General features: G+C 40.2%; 1 protein-coding gene across 2 annotated transcripts in view; it reads left to right on the plus strand.

Annotated features, from left to right (window-relative positions):
* The window catches only part of TPK1 (thiamin pyrophosphokinase 1), a 293,711-nt gene that overhangs the window by 154,501 nt on the left and 121,494 nt on the right, over positions 1-17,716 (plus strand). The window contains exon 5 of one of the 2 annotated variants that reach the window (XM_030476881.1): positions 14,755-14,850. The exons of the other annotated variant lie outside the window; for it this stretch is intronic. Within the exon in view, the coding sequence (XP_030332741.1) occupies positions 14,755-14,850 (96 nt within the window). The remainder of the gene's footprint in view (positions 1-14,754; positions 14,851-17,716) is intronic. 2 annotated transcript variants of the gene reach the window in all.

The following is a 17,716-nucleotide window of genomic DNA, read 5'->3' on the forward strand; positions in this document are numbered from 1 at the left end:
TAATAAAGTCTGCTGTGACTCATTTTTCATCTAAACAAGCCATCTCTGTAAGCACACGACTGGCCAGAAAGGCTACTGCTGTTGTACCATCACATAGACAGTGTTTATTCTCCCTGCCCCCTGCCTCCCTGGAGTTTTACTAATAGCTTACTTAAAAGCAGGTGCTTGATTTAATCCTGTCAGTGCTATTTTGCATCTCTGTACAGAAGAAGGATGGCCCAAGATAAATCGGTAATAGAGGAAGGGATGATGTTAGTTTACGGATACGATAATGGGATAATACTTGGGATAATACAGAATATCACTGGCAATTTCAGTTTATCGGGGATGCCTTGCAAGGAACCTTTGTCCAACATTGCTAGGCCAATTTATTAACTCATTAATCCATGCCCATGTATTTCTGAATACTTTGTTTTCCTTGTCCCTTTTGCTTTATTGATATCACTGCACATCCCTGCACTTAATCTAGAAGTCAAATGTTTTTGTTATTCTTTGTGGTGTCACAGTACCCATGAGCCCTGTATGTTTAGATCATTTTCTTCCCTGCCTCTCCGTCTGCCCCCCCCCCCCCCCCCCTTTTGAAAAGAGCAATTCCAGAAGGGGGTTACGCTTCCCATTTAGGTGAAGGCTCTGTTTTCCTTCCACCACAAGATGCCTTGTCAGAAGTTTTCAAAGGCTGGTCAAGGACTTTTGCCTTCCCTGAATTGCTTGCATTTTGGATCATTCCATGCCTAACTGTTCTACGATTCAGTATTTGAGAGTCAATTAATGCATTTGTCTCCTTTCAGTCACTAGGAAAAACTGAGTAAAGGAGATGCTCAGGGGTTAGGTTAGGGTTTAGATGTCTGTATGTTCTTCCCTTTTCCCTCCTTGTACTGTGCTGTACAGGTTTAATACTGTACTAATTGGCATCTGGCTCAGTCTGCTCCATCCTGTTGTTTCTCCTGATTATGCCAATCCAGAGGGTAGAGACATCCTCCAAGTGCAGACACTGGTGATGATTGAAAGCGTTGAAGGTATGACAAGAGATAATTTATATAGAATTCAAGCTGAGTTACAGATTGCTAGAAGCTAAGAAAAGATGCAGACTGAAGTGGATTTTACATGATGCAAATGAAAGAAAACCCTCATCCCTGCTCCTCACCTCAATTTAGATTTTGCAGAGGTGCTTTTTTGAGAGTACAAACCAGGAATTTTGGGGGATTGCAGCTCTATGCAACTACATCAGCCATCCTAATGTTGACTAATAACAGCAATCTGTCATACAAACATATCAAAATATTTGGCTGTGCTTCACTGGTAATGTTGATCAGACTGCATGGCAGTACCTTCTGTCACCAAAATGATTTACAGTAAATGTGCAGATGTTATTTACAGTGACCTCCTAATTCTTCTTGAATGAGGGACTATATTTCTTCTTGCACATTATAATCTTGGCTCCTTTTAAAATGAACTCTGTTCACTCTCAGCCAAATTATTTGGAACAAATAAGTAGTTAATTAAAATGTCTGGTGCTATAGCACTGTCTGAAGTTTAATATTAGCTAAATTTTGGCTGAGCTTACTAGGGATGAAGGAAAATGCTCCTACTGTCAGAAGAGAGGTATTATTATCATAGTCTTTTGCCAAACATACTGAACACAAAGTTTTTCCTTAATGCTATGTTCTTATCTAAGTCTGTGCTAGTTCTCTTCTACTTCTATTCAACAATCCAGCCAAATCCTTTACTTGCTTAATCATAATTTGAATGAATTGATCACAGTGGTTTTAGGTTTGTGGGGTTTTGGGTTTTTTTTTTTCCCCAATGAATCCATTAAAAACAGTGTGGTTTACATTCCACTCAGTTTCATTCTGATACCAATTTTAGTGTTGGACTGTCACATTAAAAAAACTACCTGATTGAAAGCTGCAGATTTCATTTGCATTACGTGCACAACAAAAGCTGGAAAGAGTTGAAGTATCTAGGGAATAAAAGTACTGACTTCACATAAGATACCTAGGAGTGTAACAGTGGTTCTTCAAGTTTACATGAAGAAAGTATTAAAAAACTGTCTTCTTTCACTTAGTTATAATAAGATTCGATCAGCAAAACAGCTTTTGCTTTAAATCTGCTGCAAAACCACTTCCACTGTGGGTCTCCAATGTGATTCATTCAAACGAAAAAATAGCGAGTCGCAGACTTCCTCTGTTGTGGTATTTTTGTTTTCACTTGATGCAGTGTGTAATTCTAGAGTGCTTAGGTTGTGAATTTCCAAAGGAAGCAAAAGCTTCTGTGATGGCTAAAATGGGGATGCAGAACAGATGACGACTGCTACCTTTTTATGCTAACTTCTTTTTTCTGTAAAAATCAAGGTGAAGAAATTGGGTGTTTAAACATTTTAATATAGGCAAAGCACAGATGTTCATGCATAGCTATGTCTTCAAGAACTGTGGAGAAGAGGTGGGTGTTTGTCTTAAGCAGTTGTTTATCTGATTAGGATTACGGCTACTTTACATGTCTGTCTCATGATGGTTCTTCTTGCTGTATAGACTGCCACTTATTTTCACAGTGCATGCTAGAAGTATTAATTTATTGCACATGTGCAGAACTGAGAAGGAGAGAGACCAAGACTTGCAGGACTGAGGTGGAGAGAGGCCAGGATCAAACCCATGGATGCTAGGAACCATTTAGTGCCTGTACATGACTGTGGTGCTGTGCACTGACAGTTTGCCCAGATCATGCAAGATTCCCATGGCAGCATCAGTGGCTGGACCCTTAGCTGATGAATGTTGTCTCAGTGCCTTGATCAAGACTATTTCCTTCTGAATCTCTTGGATGTGGATTATAAAACTGGAGGCTGCAGTGAATAGTAAAAGTTGGGGCATTGTCTCCAGACGCCATGGGTGGACAGCTAGTAATTAGGAAGACACTGAATGAAGGGTCTTGGAGGAGTTTTTGCTTAAGGGAAAACTATTAAGCATCTGATTGTACTGGCATCTGTTGATGTTTAGAGTATGATCTGCAGCTTGAAAAGCAAAGCCTCTCAACAAATGATTTTTGTGGTCCAGTTCAGGACAGGGCTGATACCTCATTATGTAAGGAGAAGCACAATGAATTCAGGCAGAAGGGAGAGCAGCTCTAATGTATTCTGTCAGTAGAGAAAGGCTGCTTTGTATATACCGCAGGTATTGCTTGTGTATTGGCTTTCCCTTTTCTCTCTCTGGTTGCTACGGATTTTGAAACATGAGTTTGAAGAAAGATTAGGAAAGAGTGAGTGTAACCAGGCATCGCCTGGACTGGGAAGATATGTAATGATTATGTGCAGTGAGGGATATGGCCAAATAAAAGACTTCAGTAAATATCAGGAGAAACACCTAGTGGGATCAGTTGTGGTGTGGTGCAGAGTTCTGCTGGAGAGAAGCAAAACCTCTGAGGCATAAAAAATCCTTCAATTAAACTGAACGCAACACTTGAGAGGGTACCAGAGAGAAACCTTCTCTTTAGAAAAATGGACAGGATAACTGAAAAGGTTAGTTTAATCTGCATGTTTTATCATCTGATTAGTGTATTAACTGCCTTCTCACAGCAAATCCAGCCCTGGAAAACATTTAGAAAGTGTCTTCTTTGCAACTGTCCTTACACCTTCAGAAACGTCTGACAAATCTTTAACAGGATGGGTTAAAGGGCAGTCACTACCATTGCTTGAAACTGCTTTGCAGGAAGAGGCTTTTGATGGTAGAGTAAGGCCTGGCATTGATCTGCTCATAGGGCTGTTCTGTGCCTGCTCAGTGCAGACGTATAACCTGCCTAGCTGTGAACTACATCATTGGGAAAACCTACCAGCTCTGAACCAGCTAGTTGGCCTCCGAGGAGCAGCGGCAGTATTTAGATGTGTTTGTTCAGACTGTAACAACCTACTGTTGTTCCCTGTGAAACCAGGGAAGACAGAGGCTTTTAGGTAGAGCCTAGACTGAGCTTTGTTGCCCGCTAAAGCTTGGTTAGATCCACTCCAGTTTGCAATCACAGCACTGACTGGAAAAGAGACGAATATTCTGAAAACTTCAGGACATGGGGAATATGTATCTGCATATGTTGCTATCTCCACATGAACCTGCTTCAGACTTACAGCTCAGGCAAGATTCAGTCAAAATAGTATGTGTGGAAGACTTTCATGAACCAAAAAAATTTCAAATTGCCCCTTGAAAATGTGCACCTATAGCCCTGCTGAGCTTCTGATGTCTCTTCTCACAGCTTTCTGAAGCCGTAAGCTTTTTTTAGATGCCTGATCAAAATGCACAAGCAGGTCTTGATATCTTTTCTATCTTTTCTTCCTAACAGCAGTAGTTCAGAATAGAGGATGAGTAGAATGAAAGAAAGCAGAAAAGGAGAAGCTCCCAGATGTGATTATGCGTTAGAATAGGGCTGTAAAATTTCATATTGTGCCTTACTGTCCTGAGTATTGGTGTCAATGAATGTTAGGTCAGGCAATCATGTTAGCCTGTATAACTGATGGGAAGCTCAAAGCACGGCAGAATGTTCCTTAGCCTCATGCTTTGTCTAGGCAGCAGTCACAGAAATGTCTTGTCTTGCATCCTTGCATGTTCCAGATAGCCTGTTAGGTTAGTCTGCCCTCGTGTGTGCACCCGGCTCCTTTTGACACCTGCATTCTTATTTTAGTGCAATACGTAACTCTGCTTTTTTGTGGCATTCAGTTCCTGCAAACCATTTACAGCTCTTTGCACAAATGGCTGTGGCTTGCATTTTGAATTATGAATGTGCCCTTTGTCAACAACAGATGCACGAGGCTAAATTCTGCTCTCAGTCACGCTGGGGAAGATCACGGGATCTGATCTTTCACATAGATGTCAGTTCAGAGTAACTCACTTAAGCCATACACTGCAGCATTAACAGTAGACTGGACCTCTGCTTTCTGGAGGTGGACATATATCCCTTAAAATATAACCTATCCAGTGGATTATGACTGATCACAGCTCGCAGGATGGTTAGTGAGGTGTGTTCTGAACAGACCTGCTAGAACAAGATGATGACTGTATAGTGCCTTTTGTTATGTCTGTATCTGTTATGTTGTGTTAGCTTGCCTTTGCCAGGGACCACAGATGTTTGTAAGGAGAGCTAGAAGTCACACTGGTAGACTTCAGAAATCACTGTCATTATATAAAACAAAGGAATATCCTATTAGCAGAGTCGTAGGGTTTGTCAATGCAAGATCTCTTATTGCCAAGCGCTGTATTACTTGCAAAGCCATTGCTGTTAGTTGGCTACACGTTATTCTGTTTGATGGAATGTCTGTCACCTGTTAAAAGCTTGAAGCATTTCACATGTGCAATGGAAGTATTTTCAGTACAGTAAACTTGATATTCTGATACCTAATTGAACAGCCCCCTGAGTTATTTATGTATCATGTGGAAAAGAGAGATGGGGAGAAGGGTGTACAGCCCAGTTGCAAGGTGTTCTGTTTCTAAACCTGAAATCTCTGCCTATTGAAAAACCTTGAAGTATACCTGGAAGATAAAACTGGTTTCCAGCTTACCAAGTAATCAAGCTCTCTCAGACCTAAAGACTACTGAATGTTTGTTCAGCAACATCACATTTCAATTCAGAGTAGTTGAAGCCTTCCACAAATCAAACCCGCAGCAACTGTGTGAATATGATGTGTGACCTTTTATTATTCAAGAGCCTACCTCAGTTACATGGAAATGTAGCAAATATCCTGAATTTCACTTGGAAATGTGTTTGTAGTCAGTGGAACACTTGCTAGTGATGAAGCCAGAACTGCTCTGCTGGGCAGTGGCTTTATTTTCCTGAGCTTTCTCTTACGTCTTTCAAAATGTCTGCACATCAATTACTTGTGTTCATTGCTCCCAGATGGTTTGGTGATCTTTGATGGAAAAGGATTGTAAAGGTAGGTGGTGGATGTTGCTGTTGTTGTTATTATTTGTTTTCATTGCTGCTAGCTTTGCAATATCACTTGTGGAAATACAGAGCAATTTTCTTGTGAATTTGGAAAACGTGTTTCCACTGCTCTACATGAATATTAGGTACTTGCAAAATCTACTTAGTCTTTATAATTCCTGGACCCATAACGTTCAGTTCAGTACACAACACTATAGCTAAATAAATAGCAGTGTGCTCTTCAACTGTGGCACCCTTTACAACATTGGTACTTCTGTCATGAGAATCCCTTTAAAGCACAAGATAAGAGACTTTCCTCCAATTACTTCCCAAAAGCAACATCTATTTTATGTGTTAATTTTCTGCCTGTAGTTAACGTGGAGTGTGTATGGTTAACAACAAATACTAACTTCACTCTGCATTACTGTTTCTGGTATCATATAAATATCTAAGTAGGATGTAGACCTGGTTTAGCAAGGCTGGGAGATGCTGAGATTTGGCAATGTAAGCCTGCTGGTTTTCTCAGGCACCAGCACATTTGGCAATGTAAACCTGCTGCTTTTCTCAGGCATCGGCACATATTGGAAACGTTGCATGATCTGCCTAGAAAAGCAAAGGAGATATCCATAAATTTAAGTTAGCCATTCCCTTCATAGAGCAGAAGACGTATGACTGGAAAGAAAGTTGCAAAACTGAAAGAGGAAGAAGAAGGGCCAGGCATATTGTTTAAAATGTTGAACACAGCTGACCTGAAATGTGCTAAGGATATGTATAGTCTAGCATTCTTCTTTTGGTCTACATGAAATGCTCCTGAAATGATGGGGTATTCTAGACAATAAATAAACTTCCTCTACAGAAAGTTTCTTCTATTCCTTGTGACAAACAGCTCTTGTGCTGAGGCTGAGAGGTTTTAGAAAGTGCCAGACAGAACAATAACAAGGGAAAAAAAAGAGTATTATCTAGTCACATACCTAGCCAAGTTAGAACTTAATGCACAAATTAAAGGCAGCCAGCTGTTCATAACAAAACTAACAAGCAGTGGGAAATAATCAGTGACTTTCCAGTGATTAGTCCTGGGACTAATCTTGCTATTTTCATTAATACCCCAATACCAACAAGAAAAATGAGCTACTGAATTGTATTGTTAGCACAAATGTTTGAGTTGTATGCACAATAGGAGGATATTTCTCTTTTCAATTTGCTGTCTTTAGGTAATCAAAATTTTTGAATCCCTTTGTACTCATTTTGTACCTGTAGACAGTTGTGTAACAAAGTAGTGGGGGTTTTTTTGCGAGCATAGCACATATTTGAGGCCTGGTCTCAATTAATTTTGTCCAGTGATTGATATCTGAGATGCAGCTCCACTCTCAATCCAAATTCTGTTCAGAGCAATTACACATCTCTGCAACTAAGGACAATACTGGAACAGGGATTTTCTCACATAAAGCCTGTCTGAATGCAACAGAGAGAGACAAGCTGTACTGGTTGTATATATTTAAATAAGCTTAATGATTAGAAATGCCTTGGAGGGAATTTTTTGCCATTAAGTTTAACATCTCTTTTTGCTATTTTTGATGCATTTTTCACAGTCACAGTGCTCTGCGATCCTTAGGTTGCTGGCAAAGTGTCGTATTAAGATAGTAGTTAATATGGCTAAAATTTGCCAGCCCAAATCCTTGAAAACATCACAGTACAAGCCTTGCTGTTTTTGTCTTGTTTTTCTTACCTTGAGATGATCTTGAGAATTGGCAATCAGTCTGGAAACTGAAGTCGATTCAAATACAGTGTCTGCTTATTAACTTTAGTTCTTTAAAGTGTCTGTCATCCTAGGTGATAAAAAGCAAAAGCTGTTAACCTGAAGCCCTTTTAATTTAAAACAAAACAAAATAAGAAATCAACCAAACAAACCCCCCACCCCCCCGAAAACCCAAACCAAAACCCAGTTTCCTTACCGTGCATAAAGTATTGTGGGATTTGAAATGCAGATAACCTCTTGCTTCCTCCCATCTCATAAAAGCTACCTCAGATGGTTGAATTGCAAGGAATACTGCATGCCTTATTTGTTCAGCTTTGTGGAGCATAGGATTTGTGGTTGGGGCAGCTTTTCTATTTCCTGTTTTATTTCAGGAGAGTGCTTGACTCTTATTTGCATTGTCATTGGTGCAAGTGCCAAAGGCAGTATTAGTTTTAATATGTCTTTAAGTGTAGTTACAGCATTTTAGATATGATGCAGTTCTTCGTCTTGGTTCAAAGTGCATCCAAGTCAACAAGACAGACTCTCATTGACATGTCTGGGTGGCATGTGCTTCCCTTCTGTCAGAGACTGGTGCTGTTCCAGCACTCCGATGTCCCTTACGTGAGCTACCTCATCTCTTCATACATAAATGCACACAGATAGAGAGCAATTCCTGTTTCCAAGTTCTTTTCCAAGAAAAGCAAGGTACCATAATCGGTCCTATCACTAGCTTAGGATCCAAAGGGCCCAATCAGCTTGGTAGACAAAAGCTTTTCCCAGTGCTGATTACAGAAGGAGCTTGACCATCAATTAGAACTCCTCTCTCTGAATCTTTGTTTTTCAGAGAAGGAAGGGCACATAAGGGATATTTCAGAGAAGATCCAAAAATAGCAGGTGGCTGTCACTTCTGCACTGTGCTCAGTTTTAATCATGAGACTGGAGAAATAACATGTCTGGGTTGCACAGGGATGTAGAAATGTAGGTCTACTGTTTAAATGCCAGAAATGGGTATGGAGAGATATGGATTGTACAGATGAGACTGCAGCTCCTGACAGACCTTTGTACCTGTTACCTCGTGCAACACACTTACTTTTCTGCTTTATTTAAAGGTTTTAAAAGATGTCAGTGGTCTTCTGACAAAGGTGTTGCAATGATTTATATTTTAGGGCACTTTCTGATCTGTGGGTGAGTATTTAAGCTGTTTGCTGTCATTCACCAAACTCAATAAATCAGAAGATTTATTCCATCCAGTGTGTGTACGTGTGTGTGTGTATAAACAACTGGAATTTATCCAGCAAATGGAATATTAACTGTGCTGTTCAGTTTTTGCTTGTTTTTTCTTCTGTTTTTTGCTTGGGTTTGGTCTCTTTGGCAAAGAAGGCATGTTGGCTTTCTTTGGTATTGGTCAAACACCAACTAAACAGACTCATATTTTGTTCATTTTAAGTAATTGCCATGATTTAATGAACAATAGACTTTTCTTTTGAAAGGGAGCAACCTCATTAATGCAGAAGGACTCTCATTGCTGCTATCTCAACATCAAATGTATGGTATAACAAAGCTACCCTCCACCAGAAGCCACATGCTGCCTCATCAAAAACAAAAACAGGAAACATTTTATTTACTTTGAAAAAGACCATATCAAAATAGAAATAGGGGACGGGAGGAGAGGCTGCAGCTGCTGCAGTCCAAAGTTTCAACTACAGAGCTCTCATTTTTTAATCTTTTTTTAACACCTGTCAAATTTGACAAGTTCATGTAGCTGTTGGTTTGTGGGGGTGTGCATATGTTTACATATATTTACTGTTTTATTTTCACGCCACCACATAGTTCTTATTTAATAAATCAAGTGGTATTATATAAAGTTAGAAGTGATGGTCAAACTGAAGCGTTCTTGGTTTGTTTTTCAGTAATGGGGCTTTCAGTTGAGAGTGGATTTCAGTTATTTGGCTTCTAGTGCATATGCTTCAACAGTATTAATAAATTCCTTTAGTTAATCTGAGTGGCAGTGCCACTTAATGTGCGATTGGACAAGTGAAAACATCATCCACCCAGGACTGAAGGCCAAGCAATCTGTACAGTATGAGCTTTGTGCTGATGCCAAGCAGTCAGCCAAATTTGAGTCCAAATACTGAAAAAAAAAAAAAATGCATTTCACTTAATTATGTATTTTTGGCTATTTAAATATCCAAAATCATTTTCACCAATTACATGTATTTGTTTTGTTCGCTACTACAGAAATCAAAACGCAATTCGTACAATTAAGCTGATCAGAAGAGAAGCTGTTCAATACTTGTTGTTCAGCAGTATTTGAAACTCCCAGAAGAAATCAGTGAACTGCTTTGCCTTCCATACTTGAATCCTACTCCCAAAACGCAAAAGGTTTCAATTCAGTAATTTCCTGTTGGTTTCCCATAGAAACTAGCTCTGTGTTTTTGATGCCATCTTATTACCTACAGACCATCAGTTACTGAAGACTGATGAAACCTATGAAGCTTTTATGCATATCAGTAGCTTCAAGCTAAATGTTTTTGTTCTGTCTTTCTCCAGTCCTGTCTCTTTTAAATGTTTTCGGAAACCTCGTGACATTCTTGCCTGCTCCCTCTTTATCCCATGCTAGTCCTGGTTTCCATTCTGGGAAATGTTTTGGATCAGCTGTGAAACATTGGGTCAGCAATAGAGACAACCACTGTCTGGGTGACTGCCATCTCTGCAGGAAATGTTTCCCAAACTAGTTGGGTTTTTTGTTTCTGATACCGATTGAAATGCTCTGGTCTTATAACACCACTCTTCTATTATAGATGAGGTGGTAGAACATGATGTCTGTCATCTGCTGAACTTGATTGTGCATCCACATGGTCATCTTCTTTGCTAAGCCTGCTCCAAGACCTGCAGTCAGACCCTGTAGTCCCTTTCTGTTCGTTGGTGCCTTATCTAGAGCAGCACTTTGCTTGGATCCATGTATGCTTTTTCCTACAGCTGGTTTTCATTATCAACTGCATTGAGTCCAATTCAGAATGTGAGTACTTGCCTGCATATTTGGGTATGAAAATGGTTTGGGGGTTCAAAACATTCAGGTGAATGCAGCTAGTATATGAGGAATGTGGAAGTCAGGGGTTATTCTCCGGGTGGGCAAAAGTGGAAGAGGATACCAGAGGGGTGGGGGCAATGAAACAGGTTGCCCACAGAAGTTATGGAGTCTCCATTCTGGGAGGTGCTCAACCTAGACTGTAAAGGGCCTTGAGCAACCTACATACATCTAACCTACTCTGAGTGAGAGGTTGGAACAGATGACTTTGAAATGTCTCTTCCAACTGAAATAGTTCTGTGAATCTATGGCTCTTACTCAGTTGCTCTGTGAGGTATTGGATTGATGAGGTTTGGGCAGGTGAGAGGGCAGGTGTGGTCTAGGGGAAGGAGAGTGTTTAGAAATACAATTTAATTTATATAGGTTCCTTAAACTCTATTTGTGCTGTGGTTTTGAAAGGCTCTATAAGCTGTCTCCCTCCTTCTCTTTTAACTTGAGGATATATGGTTATCCTGTGTTTGTCATTAATGCTATACATAAGAGCATGTGTTGAGACTGGTACCTCAAAATTGAGCCTCAGTGCAGCAGGAATTGTTAAAAGCCTGATCCAGACATCACTGGTGTGAGCACAGTGAGCACAGCCAGACACAGGCTTCAAAAAACAGAACTGAATGGCTTGCCATTAGGAGAGTCTTGGAGATAGAGTACAAATTAGAGTATCTTAAGTATTCTGTCCTAATTATACTCTCATGTTCAGAAAGATTAGAGAAAGAACAAACGTGACTTTCTGTTAGGAAGAGATTAATCTAAGGACATGGGGGAATGGACACCTACACACTGCTTTCTTCAAATACACAACATGCTGTGATGCTGAGTATTTCTAAAAATGGGAGAAATGCTGAGATGTTCAGATTGACATTTCAGTGCCTGTCTGATTTGTGTGTCTGTCTGAAATACAGGGTTCAATAATCCTATTCTGTGTGTCTGGCACACTCCTTCTTTAGCAATGTGCCTTCCATAACTGCTATAATAAGACAGAACAGCCAAAGCCTAAATCCATGTGTCTCATCCTGTCACTCAGCAAAGTTATATTGTCATCAGAAGCAATCTATTGTTTTCTTTCCTGCTGTGTGCTATTGAGTTTTCTAACCTTTCTTAATGTTATATTTGGCTTTTTAACTTTCTTACCAAAGGTTAATGTTATTAAGTTGAGCAGGTACCTGTAAAACTAGAAGCCATATTGCCTACCTTGCAGTAGTTGTACTGTCCTTTCATTAAACCCTGGCTGCATCGGAAAGCTCTGTCTTGAAGACTTTTGTCATTTGGGAGTAATATGGTGAAGGTTAACAAGAACTGCATTTGAACTGTCATCCAATTCTTTGGTTATAAAATATTGTATTTGATATGTCAGGAGCAACAGGTTTATCTTAAACTCTCTTACCATTGGTGAATATGAACTGCACAGACACTAATTCCAGCTTGGCTCTAAAAGCGATGCAGGAAGATGCAAGTGCTGCTGCCTGTCCTCTTCCCCAGCACGTCCTGACCGCACTAGTCTCTTCGCCACTGTGGCAAAAGGAGATCTAAAGTCTCTGCTCATTCCAGAACTGGTTATCTGCTTGATGTGGAAAAAGAAATTAATTTGAAGGAAGTGGTGACAGTATGATCTACAGCAGTACTTGTATAAAGTATCAGAGGTGCAGACAGTGAGTGAACAGTTTCAGGATACAGGAGTAGGGCTGAAAGTAGGATGTCCATGTGTGCTGCATCATGGTGTTCTTTGGAGCTGCAGTAAGTGACTGTCAGTGCTCTGCAGCCACCATGCTGACGTTACCTTGCCTTGTAGTTGCTCTGAAGTATTTTTCTTATCAAAGGACGTCCTGAGAAGCTAGTCAAGAACTAACTTCCAGTGAAATGCTTTTAACAGTAGAAAGCATAAAATAATACATAATAATTTAAGCTGTTGTAGGTCAGCACTTAAAAAAATATCGATAAGAAACCAGACAATTTGGTCTTCCCTGGGTGGAAAGCAGAATTGCAGCCTACCTGCAGCTACCAAAGGAGGAGATCAGGTTTGACTGACCAAGGAGGAGATCAGGTTTGTTAATGACTGCGGGAAGGAGTATTGCAAAGTGCTGGGGGAGAGCGAGGGTTAAATCTTTTATTTATAAATCAGTATCTATAAACCACTTCTACCAGTGCTGTGAAGCCAAGCTATGGCCCTGGCAAAAGATAAAAGATCTTCCTTCTTTCCTGCTAGTTTAAGAGCTCAGGTTCTATCTCTTCTCTCAAGCTCAGCAGTAGCTGTCCCTGCCATTGATTTAGTCTTCGTCTGGCATGTTCTCATGCTGTTCAAAGGCTGATTGTGAAAGACTGGGGAGGTTCTGTCTGTTCACAGTTTCTCACAGCTTGGTCTCTCGTGCCACTATCAATGCCTATAACGAGGCTGTCTGAGAGCACCCTGTTCTTAGCGAATGAGACATCTTTTCATTTAGAGTGGCTCTGATGAACAAATTCGCTTCAGTAGTTCTCAGAACCAATTTTGAACTTTCTGGGTGGGCCCGAACATCCCTATACCTTTCTTGGGCTCCTTTGGTGTCTCTGGTTGGTGGTGTTCAACTCACTGTTCATTACAGACTCCAGATGGCTTGTGTCCCTTCTCCCCTATCAGTGTTATGTTTTGGCCATTCCTGGTGAAAGGAGACATGGCAACTCTTCAGATTGTTTGATGCTTACCACTGAGTCCAGGTTCTAGTTGCGTTTTCCCTAGCCTCTTAGTGGTGGCAGCAGCTTCGCTTCAGCAAGGGAGGTCTTTGATCATCTGAGCTGTTACAGCTGTATGATGCTTCACCTTGGCCAGCCTGTTATTACTGCTTGAAAAGGTATTTAGAGCAATATCAGGTATCAGAAAGGCTACTGCTTTTGACCAGGTTTCCTTTCTGAAGGTTTTGATGAAGGAGAAGTGGTATAATAAAAAGCTTTCTGATATCTCCTCCCTTATCCCTTCCACTTTATCCAAATCCCCTACTGTGTTGCTTGGTTTTATATTCATTCTTGCTGTGCGGGCAAGCATTTCAATGATAGTGTGTATCTTCCTATAGGAGGCTCATTATTTTGTTGCATGCAATCCATTAAACTCCATCCATGCACTGATCTGGGAAATCAGCCTTCTGTACTTCATTTTTATCACTAAGGTAGAGGGAACTTTAATATGTTGGGGTGTTTTTCTGATGTAACAGAAGAATGTACTTTATACCCACATGCACACATACAAAGATTCTGTAGTCTGAATGCTTCTCTCTTATCAGTTGTTGCTGTATATAGCAGAAACAAAATCTGTCAGATAAAGACAAAGCTAGGAGGCTTTTAAGGGGATCTTGAAGTTGTAGGAGGGGGAACCTCTAAATCCAGCATGTATGGTTCTTATTTTAATTTATGATGCTGTCTTGGGTATTTTGTATCCTTGAAATCTCTTTGAATACTGACTTTATATGGCAGATATACTCCACTTGTCCTTATTCAGCTTTTTATCAGAGACTTAGGAGTTGCTTTAGCTCTCAATTAAGAAATTTGAACTGCTTTTCTCCACTTGAACATGCTTTCATCCATATTACCCCACTGCAAGGAAATTGTTCTATCACTGCAGATTAACTAGTACAACTGCACTGGTTCTGGGAAGCCTGAACACTTTGGTGTGCTTATGTTTATATACATTTGAATATATGTAGCAGAAATGTAGAAACTGCAGCAGCAGAGGACAGTTATTTTCCTGATCACCTGGGGCTCACTACAACAAAACTTCTCCATCCAGCAGAGCATCGTAGAACATACTTATCCAAACTCACAAACGTACTTGATAGGTTTTGAATATCTACCTATGTGCCTATTAAACCATTGTTTCATAATAATGTGTTCAATTGGGACTTAGGTCTTTGGGCTCTGTAAGGGTAACAGTCTTTTACTTCATTGTTTACCTCCATGCAGAGACTTTAAGACATGTTGACTGCAGTTAATTTCACCAAAGACAACATTAGTTCTTGCAATTGAAAGATGACTGACACTGGGGGGGTTTCTCTCCATTTGTCTGCTTCTTCACTAGGGATGTGAACTAATTGAGACGATGGATCAGGACCTCACAGATTTCACCAAGTGCCTTCAGATACTCCAGAAGAAGATAGAGAAGAAGGGCCTCCAGGTAAAGGCGACACATCTTTTGTCTCTGGTTCTTAGTAATTACTCTTCCTCTCGCTGTATTTTGGTTTATTTTTCAAGTTTGCACTGAAATGAAACTGTTTTCTGTAGCCTTGCCATTCTGTGGTTTTGCCATAATTTACTGCTCACCTTGTAAGCATTGATGCTTCTGCTAAGAGGAATTACACGGTGTGTCAATGAACAAGGGCTGGCTTTCTTAAAAGGCAGCTTGTATTGATTTCTGTTAATGAACTACCCAGTGTGCAGAAGAGCTGTTGTGGCTGGTGTTCAAAGCAAGAGTCCCACTTTGGCATGTAAATATATTTTCAAGCCTTGGCACACTGAGCCTTGATGTTCATCTCCTTCCTCTTCCCAAAGGTGAGTTCGGGGGGGAGGCAATAATCCTGCCAGCATTACATACGGTAAGCAATACCTCCTTCTGCAAAAAGTTCCTCTGGAATCAAAAGGAACCTTTGCAGAGCAAGCAGTGTACTAAACTTAAAAGGAGCCATATGGAGTTGCCAGCTGCTCATTTCATTCGAAGGCAAAGGAGGCAGTGTTCCCCCTACCATTCCATAGTTTGGTTTTGGAAGCCCGCTTTTTTTTGTCTCTCTGAGATGTGAAGTTAAAATTCCTCGGGTATTTCCAACAGGATGAGTTGATGGCAGATGTGCTCTTGGGATTGCTGCCCTTTCCTCCTCATCAAGTAGTCGTTCATAAGGGCTGAGCTCTCTCTTCCCCTCTGTACCTATAGGTGAAAGGAATTGAGAGGAAACAGCTGCTGCATCCTCTTACCAATAGTGAGGGCAATAGACATGTAAGAAAATGAAAACAGCATTACATGATGGAAGGAGATGTGTAAACCTCCTCTTTTCCCATTTTCCTTGTAGCAGGATAGGAAAATTGCCTGACTTCCTGAGATCACTGTACTTCAACAAAGCAGCAAGAGATGGAAATGCCAATACCACTTCCTCTTTCTTTACTCTCCTCACTCCAGGCTGATAAATAATTAACCTGATTTTGCTTAAGCTATTATGAAATGTCTTGATCTTCTAAAGGAAATATGGGACATTTCAGAGTGCTGTTGCACAATGCCCATCTGCAAATGTGTCTCGTCTTGCCACCCTCAATACATACTGTTTGTATGTATTGTTCATCAGGGGTTTTTTCCCCAATCAGTAAAGACAGAGAGGAATTTCTCTATACACTTCTCTTACCTGTCTGGCTCTGAGTCAGGAAACTCTTTATATGATAGTGGTTTTCCCCCTATAATTTATCATTACAAGAGCATAGAGGGGTAGCTTCCCAACTAGGACATGAAGGATAATGGGTGCCACTGGAACAGATGAGCCACCCACCTAGGATTTGTTCTGACTTCGGCGAGTAAGGTGCTTCCCTCTTAACAGAATTACCCTTAGAATGAAGGAGAACTTGAGTGTTTCCTGCATTCGGTTCATTATCAAATCCCTGCTATTGCTATAGAGGGATTTTTTTTTTAAGCTATCACAAGAGGTTTTATAATAAACAATCAATGTGTGGTTAAAATAAAAGCAATGGGAACATGACAGCTACAGATGTGTTTCAACTATAAGTAGCCTATTCATAAAACTTTGAATTCTTTGATCACTCTCCTAGGTAAAGCCCTGTTAAGTTGGCTAAAGGATACTGCATTGTAATCCTTGATATTTTGTGAAGTACAAGCCAGCGTGTAACTGCAGTAATTCATGCCAATGCACTAAACGTAAGATTTCAGTTCAGTTACAGCTAAGATGTGCTTTAAATACAATCGGGAGTTTTTTCAGAGGTGCAAGAAGTAGCACAGGTATGTTTTCTAAAGTTAAGTACCGTGTTCATTAAACCCTACCTCCTGCTTGCTTGCAGTGTCTGTTTCATAGAACCTTAGTGAGATGCTATGAGCTGATTTATGCACACTAGCAAAGCATGCTCTTCTATTTTTGGTCTTCTTCATATTCTGACATAAGGAGTTCCAAGAAGTCATTGATTCAATGTAGGCAAATATGTGAAACTTAAGCAAATGGAGCCGAAAACTGTATCACAATTGTGTAAATAACTAGTCTGGGTTCCAATTTGGCCTATTTTCAGAGTATTAGGTATCATTCATTAGGAGAAGGCTTGGTGATTCTTCTGGATGTCCTTATAATGCAGTGCTTAGCTTGATGCCTGGTCTCCCAGTACCACAGAGATTCTGAGTGCTTGCAGCCTATACTGGCCTCAGTTTATAGATGCAGCCTCTTGGCCCTTCTGAAGCTCCAGCCTCTTTAAATACCTGCATTTGCATGGGTAACATGCTGGCATACAAAATGTCAAGTGGTAAGCAAACAGACTGTTCAAGCCATAGATCTAAAATGTTTGAGGAGAATGCAAATTTCTTCAGAGAAGAAAGCTACCATTGAATTCTGTGGTCACTTAAGAAGTACATACAGTTGAGAAGAAAGGAAGGTCCAGGATCTGAAATCTAGAACTGATTAGAGAAGGGGTTCTTCATCTGCATTGGCATTTTTGGCCCAAAGTACAAATTTCAGTGTCACAATGACAGTGTTTTCCCTTCCGGAAAGAAGTATCATAAAAGCTTTCCTTTTAACTGAGAGTATTAACTAGGTGGAATATGTCTTCCTGGTTCCAGGAAAAATATTTATATCTCCAGCTTTGATTTTTACCCACTGTCTGGCTTATCCAGAGCACTTGTCAAAGAGGAGTATGAGAGAGACACCACAAATCTGTTTCCCTATGATTTATAGTTAAAGTTACTAAACAAGGAAAGTCTCTCTTTAGTATCTTTAAAAAAATATATTGATACTACAGTCATGCTGTGTTTGCTGCTCTTTCTTGGTAGCAATATGTTAAACTAG

This window comes from Strigops habroptila, chromosome 1 (genome assembly GCF_004027225.2).
Source record: "Strigops habroptila isolate Jane chromosome 1, bStrHab1.2.pri, whole genome shotgun sequence".
Taxonomy (NCBI): Eukaryota; Metazoa; Chordata; class Aves; order Psittaciformes; family Psittacidae; genus Strigops; species Strigops habroptila.